The sequence below is a fragment of the Xenopus tropicalis genome, chromosome 6 (assembly GCF_000004195.4).
Source record: "Xenopus tropicalis strain Nigerian chromosome 6, UCB_Xtro_10.0, whole genome shotgun sequence".
NCBI classification, from domain to species: domain Eukaryota; kingdom Metazoa; phylum Chordata; class Amphibia; order Anura; family Pipidae; genus Xenopus; species Xenopus tropicalis.
The window spans coordinates 26,445,303-26,470,465 of NC_030682.2; the positions used below are offsets into that span (position 1 = coordinate 26,445,303).

At 46.1% G+C, this 25,163-nt stretch overlaps 2 protein-coding genes across 3 annotated transcripts in view; one reads left to right on the plus strand and one right to left on the minus strand.

Moving 5' to 3' along the window:
• c10orf67 (chromosome 10 open reading frame 67) overlaps window positions 1–1,838 on the plus strand; it is a 69,640-nt gene extending 67,802 nt beyond the window's left edge. For both annotated transcript variants that reach the window (XR_001924728.2, XM_018094779.2), the window contains exon 18: window positions 496–1,838. Coding sequence is in view for 1 of the 2 variants with exons in the window: in XM_018094779.2 (XP_017950268.2) it covers window positions 496–511 (16 nt within the window). In the remaining variant the exon portion in view is untranslated. The remainder of the gene's footprint in view (window positions 1–495) is intronic.
• A 19,173-nt stretch (window positions 1,839–21,011) lies between these two features.
• Window positions 21,012–22,676, minus strand: ptf1a (pancreas associated transcription factor 1a). The gene is made up of 2 exons (XM_002933135.5): window positions 21,986–22,676; window positions 21,012–21,507 (listed from the first exon to the last, which is right to left on the minus strand). The coding sequence occupies exons 1-2, from the start codon at window positions 22,590–22,592 to the stop codon at window positions 21,302–21,304; spliced, it is 813 nt and encodes a 270-aa protein (XP_002933181.5). The 5' UTR covers window positions 22,593–22,676; the 3' UTR covers window positions 21,012–21,301.
• Window positions 22,677–25,163: the final 2,487 nt, after the last annotated feature.

The following is a 25,163-nucleotide window of genomic DNA, read 5'->3' on the forward strand; positions in this document are numbered from 1 at the left end:
TAAGAAGCGTATTTATCAATTGGTGAACTCTAAATTTCACCTATCGATAGATACACTTCAAATATTCCTATAGGAATGAATAGAGCATAGATAAGTTTTATGTAGTAAGCTCTATTTCATTTTGGCAAACATTTAATAAATCCCAGTATTTTTATTTTCTTTTTGCTCACTTGTATCATTCAGCTTCATTAGTAGCTGCTACTTTTATCTACAGTTACTATTTATTGTATCCTATGTGACATAAACCCTATTAAACCTATTTGTAGGCAGCTACAATTAGCAACTAGTATTCCCCAAGTGTGATATAAGCCTTCGTAAATAAACATGTTCTTGAATGCATTATCATTGCACAGTTGTGAAAATAATTGCCATATATCGACGTAATTTAAATATGAACATACATCCATTCAGTTGTTGTTAGTCCAGGAATATATGTGTGTATGAATGTAATATTTCTATAGTGTTTTCAGGATCCTTCCATGCTTTTTGTTATAGATTGATGAGGCTGTAACGTTTTTCCAGAATACTCAAGATTTACCCAGTAGGAACTTTTATGTTATTTGCCTTATTCTTCTAATTGTGAGGTAAGCATTATTTCCTTTAAACATAACTGTCAGCGTGTTGGAATGATGCTCTGGCATCTGAGATAAAGGGGATAAAGAAAAAAAACCCCAAAGTAAAGCCTATACGTAGCTTTGCGCAAGGTATTGTTTGCTAATGGCAGCAACAGGCGACTCCTTACAAATGCTGTGCCCTGTACCAGTCGCCACGGCAGGGTTGCCCTAGAAACTTGAAGAACCCTGTTAAACCTCCTGCTATATATCAAGGACTCGTTCAGGCAGCTCCTTGCTGAATTACATTTACACAGTTTGGCGCTTCTTTCAAATATCCTCCAATTCCATTGACCACAGAAAAGGGTTTCTTTTACTCCTCCAGAGATGAATTGGATTAATTAGTAAGCAGATAAATGGCAATGGCTGGTGAGTGGGTTTCCAGCAGAGTTTTACCAGAGAGGGTTAATAGGAGTCAAATTTGGAATCTTTCCCAGAATTGGCTTCCAGCCACGGTCGCCATCCAGCCAAAGTACATAGACGGAAACACACATAGATATGGGCAGACTTTGCAGCTTTTCTGAGCTAAATAGACTATGCAAGCATCCAAACATACTATATAGATGACGGATAGACAGGCAGACAGGTCACAGACTGACAGATGACAAAAAGGACACAAATGTAAAATGTCTTTCTTTAAATTGTTTAAGTGAAAGGAAGTGGCATTTAAAACAGTACCCGGTGGCTGTATGATGCGCCCTCTCACAACCAGATTCTAAAATACTATAATCAGCTCTGGCCACAAAAGGAAAAGCTGAATAACCTTGGTAAGTAATAATATTATTGCTCTGGGTGTAGGCTTAGTATAGGGCACTGCTTAATATCACATACCTGCCAGAGCTGGACATGTCGGCACTGTTTAGCTTTAATGCATGCTGGACCAGTGCCTGCCATGTACATAAGCAAGCACATTAGTGTACTGGATATACCTGGTTGGCATCTATGCAGTAGCAAGCCAGCTGGCCATAAATTGTATTGTGGTGGTTTTTGGCACAAACATTTTTGTCTGGTCATCACTTGACCTCCCAGGATAAATGTCTTTCCTTGGAGTATCTACAGTAGGTCACTCTGTTACTTATCCAATACCTACGTCTGCACTTTTCCTTGCTTGCTCCTTGCCTGTTTCTGCTGGTGGGTGTCTGTTTTTACCTTTGGCTTGTTATATGAATAATCCTATGATGTGCTTTAAGGTGGCCATACACGTTACAATTACATTCTTTCCTGTCACTATTGGTCACAGGAAAGATCGCTCGTACCCTCCACTGACGTTCAGGTCAGATAGGGGTAGAATTCGTATTGTTTCTACCATTATATGTGATGATTCAGGCCTAAATGCAGCTTTTGCTCAGGGGCCTTCAACGGTGCTCGATCAAAATCTTTTGTCCCATCCATTTAACAAAATGACAGATATCCAAGGCTTTTGCGATATCGGCCATCTCGTCGATCCACCATACATGCACCGAATATCATACAAAACCTACTTTAGTACGATAATATTGGTGCTTGTATGGCCAGCTTTACCCTTCTGCCTGTAAACCTTTGTCGTATTCTGCCTATTCTGACCCTCCAGTCCTGTGTAATTGGCACCCTTATTTGGATTCCACAGAATATTTTGATATTAAGACCCGGAGGCTTTTCGATACTAAAGGTGATGGTTACATTCAGAGCTGCTTGGTAAGGATGGATTTCCATTTCTCCCCTGTGGTTTTGGATCTCCATAGATCAGCCTGTGATCAATTGTTTGAGGCTTTGGGCTGATCACAAACTTCTAGCCCTTTAGGCTCCAAACTTAGATTGTATGGTCACCTTTACTTGGTCTTTACTCCAGCCTTCAGCCTATGCCATTCCTATTATCTTGCCTGACACTCTGTATTGCTAGGACTGTTGAAAACTTGCCTAAGCTGTTGCTTGCTTCTTACCCAGATCATAGGTGCTGTGTTACATTAAGTTCTGGTATGCACTACATTACACAGACTTACTGCAATTTAAACTGAATTATGTAGTGTCCTACATAAACAAGAGTAGCCAACCCACAGCCATTCACTTTGGATTGATCTACAACTACTGGGTGTAGCATGGATAGTTGTATATCAACAACAGATTGGAGACTGCAGCTTGGACCTGCCTGCACTAATATTTCCTATGGTAATGCTAATAGTGACACAGTGCCAAACCATGGTGCCTGTTCTCCCATCAGAACTATGTATTGGTGCATCCCTTTGTCCCCCTTCCTCAGAACAATCCATGGATCCAATCCTGATGTTCTCATCCCTTTATATACGTTCTGCCCATGCTCATTTTTTCAGAGGGATAAAACTCATTCATAGCTTCCCTCCCAGCTGCAATAGCGCTGAGCTTGTGCCCTGCTGAGAATTGTATATAATAGGGGAAACGGCAGATCTGCTGGACAGCAGTGTAATTAATGCCAAAACAGAGCTGGGACTGTTTTATAGTTGCCTTTTCAGTATATCAAGGGGGGAAAAACTAGTGAAAAATGACACGTTTTCCATTTCAGAAAGCTGGGAAGTGACAGAATCTTCTCCTTTCTCACTCTGCGCCTGGGAACAAAAGGGGTCCGGCAGGCAGTGAGTTTGCAATGGCTTCTATGTCCTGGCATATTAAGTGCTCGATGGAGATAGTTGGGAAGAGAATGGGAGACCATGAAAAAGAATGGGTGCTTTGATCAGCTCCCTGGGGTCCTGAGTGGCCCACACATCCCCAGCGATGGACTCATTCAGCTCCGGCTACACACGCTTGAAAGACATTTGCATATCTGTAATTTATCACATTTTGGCCTGAGCATTTTTTTTCTGCTATGTAAATAACAACGGACTATAAAAAAGAGAGCGAGCATGAGCAGAGAGTCTGTGCATAACTTAGGGACTGCCACAATAACAAGGGAGAGTCCCAACGAGCTGCATTGTATTCTGTGGGGAGAACGGATTCTCTATCTGGGAAATCTGATGGGGAGATCGGGCTGATCTGCTTCTCTAGTGGTTTTTTATTTCTTATTTCATGTTTCTGGTATAATCCATGTTTTTACCCGATTTACACAAATTTGCCATTTTCTGATGCTGCATCATTTTGGTTTAACTATGACATCTAGTAACCTCTGTTAACCTAAGGCCAGTGAAAAGATAGTTAAAACACAGAGCCATCTTTGGCTGGGGCAAGTAAGACTTTGTATTCATTCAGGCATTCAGATACTGTAGCATTACAACTTCTAGCACCTACCTTGAACTTGTACTTTAATAACAGCCAAAGGTAATGGGTTACATTGATATTGACTATTATCCCACTGCTACTATAGGCACCATCTCTCCCTACTATACCTGCTATCCCACAGCCCCAGTCCCTTCCCAGAGGCTATTATCCCCCCACTGCTACTATAGGCACCATCTCTCCCTACTATACCTGCTATCCCACAGCCACAGTCCCTTCCCAGAGGCTATTATCCCCCCACTGCTACTATAGGCACCATCTCTCCCTACTATACCTGCTATCCCACAGCCCCAGTCCCTTCCCAGAGGCTATTATCCCCCCACTGCTACTATAGGCACCATCTCTCCCTACTATACCTGCTATCCCACAGCCCCAGTCCCTTCCCAGAGGCTATTATCCCCCCACTGCTACTATAGGCACCATCTCTCCCTACTATACCTGCTATCCCACTGCTACTATAGGCACCATCTCTCCCTACTATACCTGCCATCCCACAGCCACAGTCCCTTCCCAGAGACTATTATCCCCCCCACTGCTACTATTGGCACCATCTCTCCCTACTATACCTAATATCCCACAACCCCAGTCCCTTCCCAGAGGCTATTATCCCACTGCTACTATAGGCACCATCTGTCCCTACTATACCTGCTATCCCACAGCCCCAGTCCCTTCCCAGAGGCTATTATCCCCCCACTGCTACTATAGGCACCATCTCTCCCTACTATACCTGCTATCCCACAGCCCCAGTCCCTTCCCAGAGGCTATTATCCCACTGTTGCTATAGGCACCATCTCTCCCTACTATACCTGCTATACCACAGCCCCAGTCCCTTCCCAGAGGCTTTTATCCCCCCACTGCTACTATAGGCACCATCTCTCCCTACTATACCTGCTATCCCACAGCCACAGTCCCTCCCCAGAGGCTATTATCCCCCACTGCTAATATAGGCACCATCTCTCCCTACTATACCTGCTATACCACAGCCCCAGTCCCTTCCCAGAGGCTATTATCCCCCCCACTGCTACTATAGGCATCATCTCTCCCTACTATACCTGCTATCCCACAGTCACAGTCCCTTCCCAGAGGCTATTATCCCCCCACTGCTACTATAGGCACCATCTCTCCCTACTATACCTGCTATGCCACAGTCCCTTCCCAGAGGCTATTATCCCCCCACTGCTACTATTGGCACCATCCCTCCCTACTATACCTGCTATCCCACAGCCCCAGTCCCTTCCCAGAGGCTATTATCCCCCACTGCTACTATAGGCACCATCTCTCCCTACTATACCTGCTATTCCACAGCCCCAGTCCCTTCCCAGAGGCTATTATCCCCCACTGCTACTATAGGCACCATCTCTCCCTACTATACCTGCTATCCCACAGCCACAGTCCCTTCCCAGAGGCTATTATCCCCCCACTGCTACTATAGGCACCATCTCTCCTTACTATACCTGCTATCCCACAGGCACAGTCCCTTCCCAGAGGCTATTATCCCCCCATTGCTACTATAGGCACCATCTCTCCTTACTATATCTGCTATCCCACAGGCACAGTCCCTTCCCAGAGGCTATTATCCCCCCATTGCTACTATAGGCACCATCTCTCCTTACTATACCTGCTATCCCACAGGCACAGTCCCTTCCCAGAGGCTATTATCCCCCCACTGCTACTATAGGCACCATCTCTCCTTACTATACCTAATATCCCACAGGCACAGTCCCTTCCCAGAGGCTATTATCCCCCCACTGCTACTATAGGCACCATCTCTCCTTACTATACCTGCTATCCCACAGCCACAGTCCCTTCCCAGAGGCTATTATCCCCTCACTGCTACTATAGGCACCATCTCTCCCTACTATACCTGCTATCCCACAGCCCCAGTCCCTTCCCAGAGGCTATTATCCCCCCACTGCTACTATAGGCACCATCTCTCCCTACTATACCTGCTATCCCACAGCCCCAGTCCCTTCCCAGAGGCTATTATCCCCCCACTGCTACTATAGGCACCATCTCTCCTTACTATACCTAATATCCCACAGCCCCAGTCCCTTCCCAGAGGCTATTATTAGGGATGTAGCGAACCTCAAAAAAAAAGTTCGCGAACCTGTTCGCGAACTTCCGCCGAAAATTGCGAATATTCGCGAACTCTGCGAACCCCATAGACTTCAATGGGAAGGCGAACTTTAAAACCTAGAAAAGCCATTTCTGGCCAGAAAACTGATTTTAAAGTTGTTTAAAGGGTGCCACGACCTGGACAGTGGCATGCAGGAGGGGGATCAAGGGCAAAAACTTCTCTGAAAAATTGGCACACGCCGTTTTTCGAAATGATCGGTAATTTTGCGACTTTTTCGTAATTTCCGGCGCTTTCGTAAAGTTATCGTAAGTTTTGCGACTTTTTCGGAGCATTCGTAACGGTATCGTAAGTTTTGCGACTTTTTTGGAGCATTCGTAACGTTACCGTAAGTTTTGCGACTTTTTCGGAGCATTCGTAACGTTATCGTAAGTTTTGCGACTTTTTCGGAGCATTCGTAACGTTATCGTAAGTTTTGCGACTTTTTCGGAGCATTCGTAACGTTATCGTAAGTTTTGCGACTTTTTCGGAGCAGTCGTAACGTTATCGTAAGTTTTGCGACTTTTTCGGATCATTCATAACGTTATTGTAAGTTTTGCGACTTTTTCGGAGCAGTCGTAACGTTATCGTAAGTTTTGAGACTTTTTCGGAGCATTCGTAACGTTATCGTAAGTTTTGCGACTTTTTCTGTGCCGGCAAACCCAAATTGCGAACATCACGAAAAGTTCGCGAATTTGCGGACTTGCGAACACCCGATGTTCGCGCAAATTAGTTCGCCGGCGAACAGTTCGCTACATCTCTAGCTATTATCCCCCCACTGCTACTATGGGCACCATCTCTCCCTACTATACCTGCTATCCCACAGCCCCAGTCCCTTCCCAGAGGCTATTATCCCCCCACTGCTACTATAGGCACCATCTCTCCCTACTATACCTGCTATCCCACAGCCCCAGTCCCTTCCCAGAGGCTATTATCCCCCCACTGCTACTATAGGCACCATCTCTCCCTACTATACCTGCTATCCCACAGCCCCAGTCCCTTCCCAGAGGCTATTATCCCCCCACTGCTACTATAGGCACCATCTCTCCCTACTATAACCTGCTATCCCACAGCCACAGTCCCTTCCCAGAGGCTATTATCCCCCCACTGCTACTATAGGCACCATCTCTCCCTACTATACCTGCTATCCCACAGCCACAGTCCCTTCCCAGAGGCTATTATCCCCCCACTGCTACTATAGGCACCATCTCTCCTTACTATACCTGCTATCCCACAGCCACAGTCCCTTCCCAGAGGCTATTATCCCCCCACTGCTACTATAGGCACCATCTCTCCCTACAATACCTGCTATCCCACAGCCCCAGTCCCTTCCCAGAGGCTATTATCCCACTGCTACTATAGGCACCATCATTCCCTACTATACCTGCTATCCCACAGCCACAGTCCCTTCCCAGAGGCTATTAACCCCCCACTGCTACTATGGGCACCATCTCTCCCTACTATACCTGCTATCCCACAGCCACAGTCCCTTCCCAGAGGCTATTATCCCCCCACTGCTACTATAGGCACCATCTCTCCCTACTATACCTGCTATCCCACAGCCACAGTCCCTTCCCAGAGGCTATTATCCCCCCACTGCTACTATAGGCACCATCTCTCCTTACTATACCTGCTATCCCACAGCCACAGTCCCTTCCCAGAGGCTATTATCCCCCCACTGCTACTATAGGCACCATCTCTCCCTACTATACCTGCTATCCCACAGCCACAGTCCCTTCCCAGAGGCTATTATCCCACTGCTACTATAGGCACCATCTCACCCTACTATACCTGCTATCCCACAGCCCCAGTCCCTTCCCAGAGGCTATTATCCCCCCACTGCTACTATAGGCACCATCTCTCCCTACTATACCTGCTATCCCACAGCCACAGTCCCTTCCCAGAGGCTATTATCCCCTCACTGCTACTATAGGCACCATCTCCCCCTACTATACCTGCTATCCCACAGGCACAGTCCCTTCCCAGAGGCTATTATCCCACTGCTACTATAGGCACCATCTCTCCCTACTATACCTGCTATCCCACAGCCCCAGTCCCTCCCCAGAGGCTTTTATCCCCCCACTGCTACTATAGGCACCATCTCTCCCTACTATACCTGCTATCCCACAGCCACAGTCCCTTCCCAGAGGCTATTATCCCCCCACTGCTACTATAGGCACCATCTCTCCCTACTATACCTGCTATCCCACAGCCACAGTCCCTTCCCAGAGGCTATTATCCCCCCACTGCTACTATAGGCACCATCTCTCCCTACTATACCTGCTATCCCACAGCCCCAGTCCCTTCCCAGAGGCTATTATCCCCCCACTGCTACTATAGGCACCATCTCTCCCTACTATACCTGCTATCCCACAGCCACAGTCCCTTCCCAGAGGCTATTATCCCCTCACTGCTACTATAGGCACCATCTCCCCCTACTATACCTGCTATCCCACAGGCACAGTCCCTTCCCAGAGGCTATTATCCCACTGCTTCTATAGGCACCATCTCTCCCTACTATACCTGCTATCCCACAGCCCCAGTCCCTTCCCAGAGGCTATTATCCCCCCACTGCTACTATAGGCACCATCTCTCCCTACTATACCTGCTATCCCACAGCCCCAGTCCCTTCCGAGAGGCTATTATCCCCCCACTGCTACTATAGGCACCATCTCTCCCTACTATACCTGCTATCCCACAGCCCCAGTCCCTTCCCAGAGGCTATTATCCCACTGCTACTATAGGCACCATCATTCCCTACTATACCTGCTATCCCACAGCCACAGTCCCTTCCCAGAGGCTATTAACCCCCCACTGCTACTATAGGCACCATCTCTCCCTACTATACCTGCTATCCCACAGCCACAGTCCCTTCCCAGAGGCTATTATCCCCCACTGCTACTATAGGCACCATCTCTCCCTACTATACCTGCTATCCCACAGCCCCAGTCCCTTCCCAGAGGCTATTATCCCCCCACTGCTACTATAGGCACCATCTCTCCCTACTATACCTGCTATCCCACAGCCCCAGTCCCTTCCCAGAGGCTATTATCCCACTGCTACTATAGGCACCATCTCTCCCTACTATACCTGCTATCCCACAGCCCCAGTCCCTTCCGAGAGGCTATTTTCCCCCCACTGCAACAATAGGCACCATCTCTCCCTACTATACCTGCTATCCCACAGCCCCAGTCCCTTCCCAGAGGCTATTATCCCACTGCTACTATAGGCACCATCATTCCCTACTATACCTGCTATCCCACAGCCACAGTCCCTTCCCAGAGGCTATTAACCCCCCACTGCTACTATAGGCACCATCTCTCCCTACTATACCTGCTATCCCACAGCCCCAGTCCCTTCCCAGAGGTTCCCACTGCCTCCCCACTCTGCTAGTACTACTACATTAGTGCTGCAGTCCCCACTGCTACTCAATGTGCTCCTGCACTGCCTGCATAATTGAGATATGTTGAAGCTGATTTTTCTCTCTCTCATTTCACCTTTAGCTGTTGTCCTGAGGGGTCTAGGAAAGTAGCCACTGCAATGGGCGTGTATATAGTATTGTAGGACAGCTTTCTTTTAATATTTATTTTCTGTGTTTCTTTGTTTCATCATGTTTTTGCATCCCAAAATTCAAAGTGTGCAGGATGACTTTGTTCACTTAATTTACCAAATGAAACATTAAATAACAATTGGGCTGTGAAGGAGAGAAGACTTTTTGCAATATAACAGCTACCCTGGGATCGTGCCTACTGGCTCTGAGTAGCAATTTCTAAACAAATCCCACCCCAGCAGTTGTTAAATGCTCATGTAACTGTGCGTCTCTGTTGCGCAGCCCCAGTCACTGTGCGTAAATCAACTCCATCACATTTGCTAACGGGCACCGAAAAGCTGTGAGCCAGGCTTCTCCATTAAACGCAGGATGCCTTGGCTTTGGCGAGGAACAAAAGTCATAGCAAGACGCCTTTATGGCTAATTCAGCTCAGTGCTCGTCTCTCATTCCCCTGCAGAAAGGTCAAGTCTCTGTGTTTGCTCCACCAAGGGGGGGTTTTCACAGTGTAAACTGAGCCAGATGTCCCTGTCACACTGTCGCCGTTGGTGGGCACACATGCATGCTTGTTAGCGGCGCTCTACACCTGCAACAGCCCAGCGCTCATTCTCCATCAATAAGAACCATAAGAGCATAGGGCGCACCTGTATCCATAGGTATCCGAGCAGCGCAAATAAGCTGAGCAGCCTCACTTGGGAGACCGAATTACTAATATTCAGGGTTCTAGGTTTGATTTCTGATCTACAAGACGTATTATTTGCAAATGTTAATATTAATCAATAGGAAAGCAGACTTTTTTCATACGATTGCGCTCATGGTTCATATTGTGCTTCATTTTATTTGTGTATTATATGTGTATTTGCTTATGTGATTTTTTTTTAATCCTATGCATATGGTTGTTTCTATTCACTACCAGCACTGCCAGGATGCATAATAGCATACAAAGCTGCTTAACAAATGATGGTGAATGTTTTGGTAGATACTTTTTAAACCCATTCATTGCCAATTGCAGTTAACAAGTGGAGTGGTGCTACATCAAGATGGCTTCTGTTACACTCAGTTTAATATGTATTAATCCAGATACCTGTATATTTAAACCATATTTAAACTAAAATATTCCGCCCATATTATTGGAGAAAATTTCCAGACCTCAGCAACCTTACTGCACAATATTGCTAAACACTTAGAATGAGGAGACTATTAATTTGGTATTTATTATGCCGACTGAATAAACAATCTGCTTGTTCTTTAGCCTGTTGCCCTTAAGTGAATACAAGAACAACAAAGAAATGACATGACATTGACCATTGTTGTACATAGGAGAGCCTGGCTGTGTGCATGGTGCCCTACTGACCAGCCATTGTAGTGAGCATGGGAATCACACATTTGGTGCAACAGGTCGGTGGGAGCAGGTGTTGCAGAAAAGCTCTTCATCTGGGCTGTAGGGGAATCAGCCATCTCTTTTATCACCAGTCCTACTATGTTAGGCCCTTCAGGCAAGGTGTTTAGTTAGAATTCATTGTGCTGGAATGGAAGAGCAGCTGCAGGGACTGGGGCTGTGTGTGTGAGAACTGGACAGGGCACAGAGACACTTAAATGCAAGTAAACCCGAAGCCATAGCCAAACCCCGCTTATACCCAGACCCTTCTAACTGGGGGCTCCCTCTACTGCCCGCGGCACCTCCATGCGTAATCAGCATTTTCCTCCCTACTGCGCTTGTCTGAAGATAGTTACAGGAATATATTCCCCCTAAATGTAAAATAAACGGGCCAAAATATCCAAGAGGGTCTGTGCCACATCCACCAGTGCTTTGGTGGGTCACCTGCACCTCACAGAGGAAGGAATCGGCCGGAGAAAGTGCCTTACGCATGTGCGCCCTACTGACTTATCCAGAGCCAGGCAAGGTGCGGAAAGTTTTCCAAAGTTTAAAAAGTTTCCCCCCATGGATAATGAAGGCTGGGTGCCATTGGCAATGCAAATGCAAGCTGCTGGAGCACCGTATGGCCCATGAATAAAGCTGTATGGGCTTGAAAAGATAAAAAATCAAGCTTTAAATGACTAGAAAAGAACTTTTGTGTGGTTTACAGAGAGTCCTTGCGCGAAAACGCACGGCGCTTGTGCCATTGAGTCTTCTCTTTCATTGGGAAGCCCAATAGCCGCCACATAGCGTGTTTCATTACAGCATAAGCTTTTCATCAGCCGGCTTTGTTCTGCCTGAAAGTAATGCTGTGAATTAAAGAAATGACAATATTTTCTATCTGCTTGAAAGTCCAAGAGAAGAGCCCTTGAGTTTGGCAAAAATCAAGCCAATCATTCATCATGCCACCCTGCACCTGTGGTCTTGACATTCACAGTCTCACAAACCTATTCCTATTAAACGTAATTATTCAAAAAGCCAAACAATGGTTGAAATGGAGCAGGTTGGAGTCTGTTTATTGGTAGTAAATGTTTTTTTCTGAAGATCTTGTGAATTTTCATTGTGAGCTTTTGCTGTCGAGTCCCTTTTTTTTCTTTCAGCCTAGAAGCAGCCTTGGACTTTTCAATTTTCAATCGTAACATCTGCTTAATCGTACGGATCAAAATATGGAGACACAAAACATATGTAATGGTTGATTTGTTAAATCCTGGTAATGAGTTATTAACAAGGGAAAACAATGGGGCAGGATGGTGAGAGCCTTATGGTAACAGAGTCACTTCATGGAACGCCTGACATTTCCCTTCTTGATAAATGAAACTAAGGTCTGAACACCAGGTGATAGCAGGAAAATCAATGTCTGTAGGGGCCAAGCATGTCTTTTTTTTTCTATGTAAAAAATTAGAAGACATAAAATTTAATTGGCTGATCAGAGGGAAAATGGTCTGAAGTTTAATTGCCAGGGAGCTTAGCAGAGCAGACAAAACAAGACTTGGGGGGACTTGTTTGCTTACAACCCAGTTTCAAGTCCAAGTTTATCCCTGACAATGTGTTTTATTATAACACATGCCATGCCTTACAGTTCCCATATTGTGCAAAGACAATAGTTAATGGCACATTAAAGACAAGCAAACCATGCCAACACTTCTTGGAGACATTGTGAGGCCTCTGTCTTTTTGCTTGTTTTAGGCAGCTGCAGTCCAGGACCCAGAAAGCACAAAAAAAGAACAAGTTTGAACTACCAGGTGCACCCCAGAGAACCAAGACAGGGATTGATATGTTATAGCCCAGGACATGAACCTAGCAATAAAGATATCATTTCGATTGTTTGGAGCCTCCACGCCATGTAAAGGGGAAAAATAGCGCCGAGGCAAACCCCTCTTTTTCTGCCATTAAAGCCCCCTCTCTCCCTCCCTGGGTTTCCGTACAAGACGAGTCTCCCTCGGCCAAATCCGAACACCTGTTGGCCAGACCTCACATCCCGTCGTGGGAATCGTTTCCTCCCTGCGATTCCACATAGACACAAGTACAATTTATTTGTGCCACGATTTGGGGTCATTCTCACAGACAGTGAACTTGGAGAAAGAGGGAGATTTAGCCAGGGGTTTGTACCAGGGAGACTCTAGTGTGTTTCCCTCTCAACCTGGCAGCTGGCACTCGGTGCCACAGAGAGAGATACATTAATGAACATGGGATGAGTTCATGGATTTAGGATCTTTCACACCCTGTATATTATAGGGCGCTAATCCCACTATTGGCAGATTAGGAGGCATGGGAATCGGATTGGTGCAGATTCACAGACAGGAAACATCTTTATACCCAGGCTTTCCAGACATAGGATATAGATCATCCCTTAATATCTGTTAATGCACAAAGCTTCCCCTAGCCGCTGCGTTATTGTAGCCCCCATTGCACCATACACACAATCACCCACCATCTTCCTTGGTTATGGGAAAAGCACATGATTGTCAGAATGACTGCTGCAGTTAGGTCAGGTACATTTAGCCATATGGCATAATCACTATATATATATATATATATACACACATATTTATTTATATATATAACCATTGTGTTAATGGGAAATGTGTTTGGTTCTTCTCGCAAATAAATACAATATTTCACCAAAACTATTTGTTATTTTAGGTTGATTTAATTCTATTTAATTCATACGTCTATGTTATTTGTATCAGCGACTACTTTTTGCACAGTAAATATCAGTATATGCATTTGCGCCGTTTTTTCTTTTTCCGGTTCATTGCCCTCAATAATGTTCCTTATGATATTCATATGGGTCTTCATGCAGATTAGACGGCCAAATGGGGTTAATATTGGATACTGGGGCATTTCTGCATTTGGCAAGGTCAATGTGATTAGGGATAATTGAATAGCGTTAGGGCACCCAAGCCAGGGAGTTTAGCGAGTGCCCACACTGGCACAGAAGCCTGCACAGATGCCACTGGGCTGCCAGTCTGGGAGGTGCAATAGATTCCATGTATTAAGTACTGTATATAGAGTTTATTTTCATGGGGCATGGGAAACAAAGGCCACATCCCTAACAAGAGCTATAAGCCTGTCCCAGGGGAATTACGGGGTGAAACAAGGACAGTCAGGGGGGGCCCCTAGGGGCCCGTCTCGGCGCAAAGTCCCGGGTTTCTCCTTAGTCTGCGCCACATAATAGGTACGAGGGGAATTATACAAATAGGGCGCATGTAATGGTATAGGAAGGTGCCCCCCATTATATCTCAGTAACCCTTTGTCTTCCAGAGCCCCCCAAATATAATAGCGCCAACTGCAACAGGAGCACATTGTATCGCCAGTCTGGGGGGGGGAGGTTACAGGCTGGCACACAAGGGCACAGGCACTTCCATATCTTTTAATTAAGTGCAATGAACTAACATTTGACTTTGTAATGAGTTTAATGAGATTTCATGCCTGATGGGAGCGTTTGTACAGGAGCGATTTACTGTGTTTAATGAGCCCCTAATGTTTGGCTTAAATCGAATTATACCTCTGCCTGCCTCCAAAGGGCATTTATTTACTGCATGTCAATCCGAGCATCAATGGGGGGCATGGGGGGGGCAAGAAACCGGGGGGCTCTCAGAGCGGCGACTTCTGCGCCTGGTGCGACTGTAACTGCTGGGGGTCCTGTTATTTGTGTGCGGGGTTTGTGGCCATTAAACCGCAGTGTAAGATGGGTGTATTATTAGTACATGCAATACACAACATTAAGTTAACTTTTAGTATGTTATAGAATGGCCAAATGCAAGCAACTTGCCAATTGGTCTTCATTTTATTTGTTTTCCTCTTCTAACTCTTGGCAGCTTTCAAATGGGGGTCGCTGACCCCACCAGCCAAAAACTATTGTTGTGTGAGGCTACTGTGTTATTGTTATTGTTACTTTGTATTACTTTTATTTTTCTAAGCAGGTCCTCCTCTATTCATATAACAGTCTTTCATTCAAACCACTCCCTTGTTGCTAAGGTAATTTGGACCCTAGCAACCAGATAGCTACTGAAACTCCAAACTGGAGAGCTGCTGAATAATTGCAAATTGTCTTAGAATATTACTCTCTACATCATACTAAAAGCTACCTGAAAGGTAAACAAGCCCTTTTACACATGCACATCACATTTAATTGGCCAAAACATTACAGAATGTGTTCTGTCTGGGCTGATTGGTCGATCTACTTTGCCAGCAACAGGTGTGGCCAAAGTGCATCAACATCCAGTGTACTATCTCCAGGGATATGTACTATTGCCCCTACACGGGCAGGTTTGCACACCATTATAAATACACTTACCTTCACAAACACTGCTGCTCACAATGTCACAATGGTTGTTTGTTTCTTTCAAAAGCAGCACAAACTGCCTACAAATAATATGGGTGCCAGTAGGGAACACAATCTGGGTGTCTGCACCTTGAGGCACAGAAATATTGTACTTTACACCAAATTTGTGCTTGCAGCTTCCCAGTACTGAATATGCAGGGTACAGGGTATATGGCTAATAATACATCTACTCAGTCCTCACAAGTTTCCATTCACCCCTTCTGGTTTCCAGCAGCCATTAAGCTGAAGGCACCCTTGGTTCCACAAGGAGCTGCAGTTAGAGTTGCACCCTACCTGCGACACGCAAATGTTTTACCAAAACCAAAAATATTGGTGTTGCGAAAAAGCAATGTGTAAACTCATAGTACCTAGAGGTGCCTAGAGGTGCCCAGATGCTCTGTCCTAGTGTTGTCTGTACCATATCCCTGGCTATTTAGCATTACCCATAAATGCCTTTCTTTGCATCTGCACAGATCTAATTCCCTACATTTGTAATAAGTAGATGTAGGTAAGTTTACTATAATTAGTGCCAGTTACTGGGCAGCAGGGCCAACCACAGAGAGGCTTCAGCTCATTCAGATTCCATGGTTCTTAGTAAATACTGTTACTAAAATGTGCAAATGCAGAGATTGGGACATAAATTTATTGTTCAGTTTATACATCAATAATACCTCAAAATGTACACCCTGTTGTTAATTGTGTGTGTATTAAATGGGCATCAATGTGGGCGTTCTCTTACCCGCCTTCCATGTTATTTTGTTGGCACAAATGTTTTTCTATCTGAGGCTTAATCCCTGCTCAAAGGCCCCCATTGTGCTAACAGTATTGTACTTTGTGTCTTATTCTCAATAGTTGCCACTTTGGCCCATGCATTAGGGGTGCAACAATGTTGGTGCAAAGCATTCGTTAGCATGGTGCCAATCTTATTTTACTGCTTATATATAAAATATATATATAAAATATATAAAGCAGATAGGGAGAGTGCTACAAAGCACTACTTATGCTGTAAAGTTTGATTCAGGTCTACTCACCTATACAGACCAATCAGCAGGTAGCTTTTACCAATCAGCTGTTCACAAGCAAACATCTTATTGGTTGCTATGGGTTACTGCACCTGTGCAAACATAGTGTATTTTATTACAGATGGGGGGTGCATGTTTCAGGCTTACCTGCCCTTTTTACCTACTTATTTACATTGGATAGTGCATAATCACAGACAAGTCCTTCCAACACAGCACTTGGTACAGTGCACCCTGCTGCCAGTACTTTTAAAGGGTCAGTGTACCCTCCTTTAATATGAGTTCAATAAATAGGGCTTGTGCTAAACATACTTTTTGCCATTGTCCTAATCTAGGTTTTTGTTGTTTTTTTTTTTTCAATTTCTTGCGCTAAACAGGACAGTGATATTAAAGTTACTCCATATTTTGTTTGTTTAATCCTAGATCCCCAGTAAACAGCTCCTTCCTTCACACTTTGTTGTGAATGATTTGGCCCAAGGTAAGCACAAGTCCTGTATGCAGGGGGGCACTTTGCACTGGTAATGTATCAGTCTGACAGAATCTAAATCCCCCTGTTTCCCATGTTTAGCCCAAGAAATAAGAAAAACCATAGATATTTTGTCAGTAAAATAATGGGCAAAAAGTGTGTTCAGCACAAGCCCTATTCATTACACATATACATGCTTTTGTGTTTAAATGTTTTGCAGCAAACTGGCTCCACCAGCTTTTTAGCACAAAGTGCAAGTATAGTGTGTTTAGACTAAAGTTTTTTTGTGAATAGCATTTGAATTGCAGCGGTTTTACTCTTTGCACTCACATTGATGAGCCCAATAAAGTCTCCAGCAGAACAAACCATATGAGCCCTCAGGCACATATAGTACATGAGTTAATCCATAGAGCGCCACCTAGTTGCAAAATAGTGCTACTGCATTAGAATGCTTTTGGAGTGTTGTTGCAAACCCTGTGGCCATTTTTAGGTTCAAGCACCCACCCTGTTTGGAGAACATTTTTTGTCAGACATCCCTTGGCTATTGCCAGTGTTCCAAATTAATCAGACGCTGATATAAAGCAGTCAGATCCACGAGTGAAAAAAACATTTACTTGTGAGCAGAGCCTTCTGATCTGATTTTATTCTGTAACCCTTGTTTGTTGAACTATTGCAAGATCCTTCTTTGTTGTATATTAATATAAAGTGCTTTGTAACTTGCTGGGGCTATATAAGTAAGTGATGATGATGATGATGATGTACCCAAACCCCACCCTGATAGCTTTATAGACTGGGCCCCTTCCACTCCTTTGGCCGCTTAGTGGAAACAGTCCCCCAGTCTGGGAGCCTCTGCAGCAGGGATGTAGGTGGGTGCAATTACAGTGCACAATACTGATGTCAAATAGCAAAAGATAATGACCTGCCTCTGCAGACCACAGAAAGACACCCAAAGCACAGAATATCAATGTCAGGGTGCATATTCTTAAATCTGTTAGCAAATATATATTCTCCCCAGTATAACAACCCCCCCATTAACTATCTCTACCAGTGAGCCCACCAGTGAGGCACCAGCTGCTTTGATCCCCTCCAGCCATAAACCTGTACCCCCATCTCATTCCTTCATCCTTCCTACTCCCAAGGCAGGGCCCTCTGGCTATTGTTCTGATGTGTTGGCCATGTTGCACATATTTGCTGGTTCTAATGACACTGAAGGTGATCAAACTGAAGATAATGTGGACCCTTGACACCCACAGAGAATAAGGCTAAATATTACAGACTTCTTAGGGTGCAGCCAACCAAGTTTGGTCACCGCTTACCTGATTACAAGGCTATGGGAATATTACATTTTTGTGTATTTGCCATTCTACTATGGTCCCAGTAATATGAAGAAAATATGTTTTCAGCCCAAATCCTATACTAAAAAGCCTTCAGGCTGGGCTTACTGCCTCGGGCCACCCAAAGGGGGGTGGGGGCAGCTGCACAGTTTGGGAGCTACTGGCCTAGGTACTGCCTGGCATCTGTTGGAGGCTCAGACTGCCCTATTGCATGAGTAGCCCAGACTGGGATATGGTGGGAAAATCAGCAGGGCCAGCACCTGCACTGTGTGTTCCCAGAGCCATTACAGACCCAGAGCAATGCATTCCCTTCCTACACACCCACAATGAACTGCACTGCACTTTCCATTAGATTATCATGCCCTGCACCATACTCTGCGCCACACCAACATGGATCATTCAGGGCCTATAACTGTTACGTCCTTAAAGGGGAACTCCACCCACAAGAGAGAACTGACTTCTGCTCCAGAAGAATCAAAGGTAGTAGTGAATGCAGCCAGCAACAAGGGACAAGTACTGTTTTCAGCAGCAATTACATTTACAAATAACTAAGCACATTGTTAAAAATTTTGCAATAATTGAATAAAGGAAAGATGCTTAGAAAGTTCCCTGGGGTACAATCTTTCCCAATTCCCCTGCACTGTCAGTTTCCCTTCATGTAGTTTAACCTGACCCAGTCCCCTAGCTTCAGTCCTGTATCATTCCTGTCTGTAGTCACACTCTGTCTGTAGTTGCACTCTGTGTGTAGTCGCACTCTGTCTGTAGTCCCACTCTGTCTGCTGTTGCACTCTGTCTGTAGTCGCACACTGTCTGTAGTTGCACTCTGTCTGTAGTCGCACACTGTCTGTAGTCGCACACTGTCTGTAGTCGCACTCTGTCTGTAGTCGCACACTGTCTGTAGTCGCACACTGTCTGTAGTCGCACTCTGTCTGTAGTCGCACACTGTCTGTAGTCGCACACTGTCTGTAGTCGCACACTGTCTGTAGTCGCACTCTGTCTGTAGTTGCACTCTGTGTGTAGTGGCACTCTGTCTGTAGTCGCACTCTGTCTGTAGTTGCACTCTGTGTGTAGTGGCACTCTGTCTGTAGTCGCACTCTGTGTGTAGTGGCACTCTGTCTGTAGTCGCACTCTGTCTGTAGTTGCACTCTGTCTGTAGTCACACACTGTCTGTAGTCGCACTCTGTCTGTAGTTGCACTCTGTGTGTAGTGGCACTCTGTCTGTAGTCACACTCTGTCTGTAGTCGCACTCTGTCTGTAGTTGCACTCTGTGTGTAGTGGCACTCTGTCTGTAGTCACACACTGTCTGTAGTCACACTCTGTCTGTAGTCGCACTCTGTCTGTAGTTGCACTCTGTGTGTAGTGGCACTCTGTCTGTAGTTGCACTCTGTCTGTAGACGCACTCTGTGTGTAGTTGCACTCTGTGTGTAGTGGCACTCTGTCTGTAGTTGCACTCTGTGTGTAGTGGCACTCTGTGTGTAGTGGCACTCTACATGAGCTAATTGCAGCCTTCTGCTTGGGGAAGGAAGACTTGGGCAATGTTCTGACCCTGCTGACTTTCGGACTTCACCTCTGCCCACATTTAAGTTGAAGACACACAGAGTTACTAGTAGCAGCTACTTTTTCAAGGCTACTAAACTCCAGAAAATACCCTGCCATAGACAATACTTAAAACTGCCACTGCTAAAAAAACTTGTACAGACAATTATCAGTAAAAGATCAGCATTGTCTCTTTTAGTAGCCACGACAAGTAGCTGCTACTAGTAGCTCTGTGTGTTTTTACCCTTACTGGTCCCAACATTTTCTTTGTGCTCCATCTGAAGAGCTTTGTGCTCAGGGCAGCTTGCGTGTCTGTTCAAAGGGAAAGGTGAATAAGGAACAGTAAAGCTCAACAACAACTTGCCCATGAAATACCCAGTAGCGCCATAATCAGACAGGTTGGGTTGGAGAGAAGCAGTTTGTGTTTAGTATTTGCCACCCGTGTCTGACTGGCCCACAGGGATACCAGGAAAACTCCCGGGGGGCCCGGGTGTCAGGGGGCCTTTCTGCCTCTAAGCATTTGCCCTATATCATGGCTATTCCCTTTTTTTTTGCTTAAAGAATAGATTATAGCATGTAAAGAAAATAGACTAGTAAAACCAAGAGGTTAAATGAGAAGAGGAAGAAACATAGTTTGGAGAGATAGTTTGGCCCATGGCTGAGGTTTCCTAGTGGCCCCTGGGGTCCCAGTCACCTGCAAGGGGTGGGCATGTTATGGGTGACTATACTGTCCATCTTGGGGCCCTTCTCACTGCTACTGGGCTCCACATCCCCACAAACTAGAACCTCCTTTTCTAGGTAAAACATATCACAGTTACAGCTGCAGTTTCATTAATTTGGCCCCATATATACTCATGTTTTAATTATCCCTACAAAAATGGCGATTAACCCTCTGTCTCATCTGCCAGTAACCCAACTTGCCCCTCACATTTCCTATATAAGCTCAATATCCCAGAGGAGCAGCAGATTGGAGGGCCCATAGCTGTACCTATCAGCACTGCCCCTTTACATGGATTGTAGATTTGTAGCCAGAATATATCCAGATCTTGTGGAACTACAGCTCCCAGAATCCCTTGACATGAGTTTCGACGGCTGAGGCGCCCTGAAGCGCAAAGGTATATATAGCGCTAAAGCAATCACATGATAGCGCCGGTATAAGGCGGATAACCAGCCAGCGTTTCTAAAGCTGCAACAATGAAGCGAAGCGGACTGGATACACTGAGCCTTCAGCTCTTGTACCCGGCTCATTACTTGGGCAAATTGCTCATATCTGGCGCAGACTTTGCGCTGAGGCTCAGTTCCAGTTAGAACACGAATCCCATTGTGACATCCCTTCTGTCAAGGGGACCCCAAAACCCACCCAATAAGGAGCGACTAATCCTGCCATGAAATACATAGAGCGCAACGCGGAAACCTTAGTAGATTGCATTTAAATAATAAATTAGATTTATTTCTTCCAAAATATTGTAATAAAAATTAGATCGTTGTAGCAAAAAAAGGTGCTCTTATTGCATATGTCATTAAATTATATAAATTACACGTTCAAATCCCAATTACAATTAATCAAACCGGTAATAAATATATAAATACACAAGTGGTGATTGCCATTGGAATTATAAAAAGCAGGGCTATAAATTAAATGGTCCCATGTCTTATGTACATATTAACACATCGGTACCGACTGGTACCAAGCAGTCCGGCTCAAATAGTCACATATCAAGGCACAAAGTCAGAGGGGGTTCGTTTTCAATGTTGCTGAATGAGGATTTGTTTAATTTCCTGGGGTCCTCTGGGGTCCACACTTTGGCCGTTCTGACAACGTTTTGGTCTCTCAGTTGCTTCTCATCAGTCCAGGAAAGAGAATGGCCCGCAAGGGGAGGCAGCCCATAGTCGGGGTCGCTTGGGGATGGGGACCCTATAAGGGAACGGACAAAAGTTTACGTTAGACATCATCGCACCAAAGTATTCGATAGAAATACCATATACTAATTAGGCTAATAAGTGAAGTACAATTAATCATGCTGTTGTCATAGTAACACGAACTAATGTTTTTGTTTTTCATTCAGTTTAAAGTAACCGACGTGCTAGTTACTATAACCCGTATAATAATGCCAGGGAGCAGAGGGCTTGTTAGTAACACAGAACTGCAAACGAATTATCTATGGAAAAGAAACTTTTGAATGCAATTGGGCTGTCAGGAAAGAATCTGGGAATATCTGTTATTAGAAAATATTGCATAGAAAGATAGGGGACAGCCTCTCTTCATACATTTGGCGCTGTATTAGTATTATATATATATTATGTTGGGTCACGATTAACTCAGAGCCTATGGCTACAAACACACAGACAGTAGGTTGGGGGTACACACCCCAAGGGGCAATAATGGTACTCACTTGTGCCCCGGTGGCAGATGATGACTTTCTTGGGCTGATGGCCGCTGTCGGTGTTGGGGTTCCTTAGAGGCAGGTCGGACTGTACCAACTCGCTGAGGAAGTTGATGTAGCCTATGGCCAGACGCAGGGTGTCTACCTTGGACAGTCGCTTCTCGTAGGGCAGAGTGGGGATGTGCGAGCGGAGCCCCTCAAAGGCGTCATTGATGGACTGCATCCTGCGCCGCTCCCTGACATTGGCCGCCTGCCTGAGCTGCTGCATCTCCGCGTCCGACCTCAGCCTCCTCCTCCTCTTCATCACCAGACTCCCTCCCTTCATCCCCGGCGACAATTCGCAGCCTCCCTCCCCACATTCATAGGGGAAGCCCCCCGAAGAGGAGGATGAGAAGGAGAAGTTGCCGGCATCGCAGTATTCATCATCAGTGTGCAGCCCCCGGCTGTCCCGGTAATAGTCTTGGATCTGACCGGCCAAGAAGTCCACATCGTCTTCCAAAAAGTCGTCTGGGTCCAGGGCGTCCCTAGAGGAATGGTCAGTGAAGAAATCATCCTCATCGAAGTACGGGGAAGGGAAGGACTCCAGACCTGCGAACTGCTCCAGTACCGTTTCCATGGTGCCGGCCCGGGTGATGCTGCGGTTCCGGGGGCTCCTCACTCGGTTCGGGACTTTGAGGCTGAAGTTGAAGTCCCACACGGGAGTACTTATAGGTACAAGCAGCAAGCGTGCCAATGCCCGCAGCCGCAGCCAATCACAGTGCTCCATTGCCTCCCCCTCTCCGCTTCAGCACCTTGCCTGGTGGGAGGGGCCCCGGGGGACACGCCTCCTGGTACAGTGACAGCTCTCGGCGCATCGGGTGCCCACATGGTCCCTGTCAGATCTGCGCTTTGGGGCAGAGAATCCCCTGGCATCTCCTGTAGGCACCAGTAACAGCGACTGACAGCTCCTCCCAGGCACCGGGAATGGCACCGACATCCTTACTGTATGTTACTGGGTGCCAGGGGGTTTCCTGTCCCCTAGTATGTGGCACTGGGATGCTGCACAGAATAGGGAGAGCGCTGAGTATACAGAGAGCAGCACCATACTGCGCCGTGTAGCTTTATAGTACATAGCATTGCGCTTCTGCTCAGTACATTCACCCCCATATACAGCGTTACTGGCTGCACCCCCATATACAGCGTTACTGGCTGCACCCCCATATACAGTGTTACTGGCTGCACCCCCATATATAGGTGTTACTGGCTGTACCCCCATATACAGCGTTACTGGCTGCACCCCCATATACAGCGTTACTGGCTGCACCCCCATATACAGTGTTACTGGCTGCACCCCCATATATAGGTGTTACTGGCTGCACCCCCATATACAGTGTTACTGGCTGCACCCCCATATATAGGTGTTACTGGCTGCACCCCCATATATAGGTGTTACTGGCTGTACCCCCATATACAGCGTTACTGGCTGCACCTCCATATACAGCGTTACTGGCTGCACCCCCATATACAGTGTTACTGGCTGCACCCCCATATACAGTGTTACTGGCTGCACCCCCATATACAGTGTTACTGGCTGCACCCCCATATACAGCGTTACTGGCTGCACCCCATATACAGTGTTACTGGCTGCACCCCCATATACAGCGTTACTGGCTGCACCCCCATATACAGTGTTACTGGCTGCACCCCCATATATAGGTGTTACTGGCTATACTCCCATATACAGCGCTACTGGCTGCACCCCCATATATAGGTGTTACTGGCTATACCCCCATATACAGCGTTACTGGCTGCACCCCCATATACAGTGTTACTGGCTGCACCCCCATATACAGCGTTACTGGCTATACTCCCATATACAGCGTTACTGGCTATACTCCCATATATAGGTGTTACTGGCTATACTCCCATATACAGCGCTACTGGCTGCACCCCCATATATAGGTGTTACTGGCTGCACCCCCATATACAGCGTTACTGGCTGCACCCCCATATACATCGTTACTGGTTGCACCCCCATATACAGCGTTACTGGCTGCACCCCCATATACATCGTTACTGGCTGCACCCCCATATACAGTATTACTGGCTGCACCCCCATATACAGCGTTACTGACTGCACCCCCATATACAGCGCTAATGGCTATACTCCCATATACAGCGTTACTGGCTATAACCCCATATACAGCGCTACTGGCTGCACCCCCATATACAGCGTTACTGGCTGCACCCCCATATACAGCGTTACTGGCTGCACCCCCATATACAGCGTTACTGGCTGCACCCCCATATACAGCGTTACTGGCTGCACCCCCATATACAGCGTTACTGGCTATAACCCCATATACAGCGCTACTGGCTGCACCCCCATATACAGCGTTACTGGCTATAACCCCATATACAGCGTTACTGGCTATAACCCCATATACAGCGCTACTGGCTGCACCCCCATATACAGCGTTACTGGCTATAACCCCATATACAGCGTTACTGGCTGCACCCCCATATACAGCGTTACTGGCTGCACCCCCATATACAGTGTTACTGGCTGCACCCCCATATACAGCGCTACTGGCTGCACCCCCATATACAGCGTTACTGGCTGCACCCCCATATACAGCGTTACTGGCTGCACCCCCATATACAGCGTTACTGGCTGCACCCCCATATATAGTGTTACAAATTACTCAGAAACCTCTCTTCTCAATAAGGTGTCAGACTCGCCAGGCAACATGGCCATTACCTTAATACCTGCTCTATCTGTCGGGCTTTCCTACCTGACCATTTTAGCTTTTCCTTTTAAATCCCCTATTACTTTCACCCCCCTCCCCATTTATTTCTCCCGCCTGACAGATCAAGTGCATTTTTGCCAATAAACTTACCTAGTTAACCCCGTATGGCACTTAAGGAAACTTGCAATTGTCCCCAATTGACCCCACTGATGTGACTGTTTATAGGACTGTCTGCATAAAGGGCCTGCGATCCTCATCAATCAACAAGTGGCACTCGCTAGTCAGTACCTTGCTGGGGGGGTAAGGAAGGGGCAGTCTGGCACAGCTTCCTGTGTCTCAACTCCCTGTGTCTCTCCTACAGAGGGAAGTCAGGCATTGACTCTTGGAACTCAGGGAGCGAAGAGGTTAAAGTGGCACAAATCTGCCTGGGAGGCGACTCGCCATTGTGCCTTAGCTGT

What these genes read in the sequence shown, in the direction of transcription:
- ptf1a (XM_002933135.5), bottom strand. Translation starts at nt 22,592, where the DNA reads ATGGAAACGGTACTGGAGCAGTTCGCAGGTCTGGAGTCCTTCCCTTCC. An exon ending in CATCTGCCACCGGGGCACAA is followed by an intron (nt 21,508 to 21,985) that starts GTGAGTACCATT and finishes GTTCCCTTATAG; the next exon opens with GGTCCCCATCCCCAAGCGAC.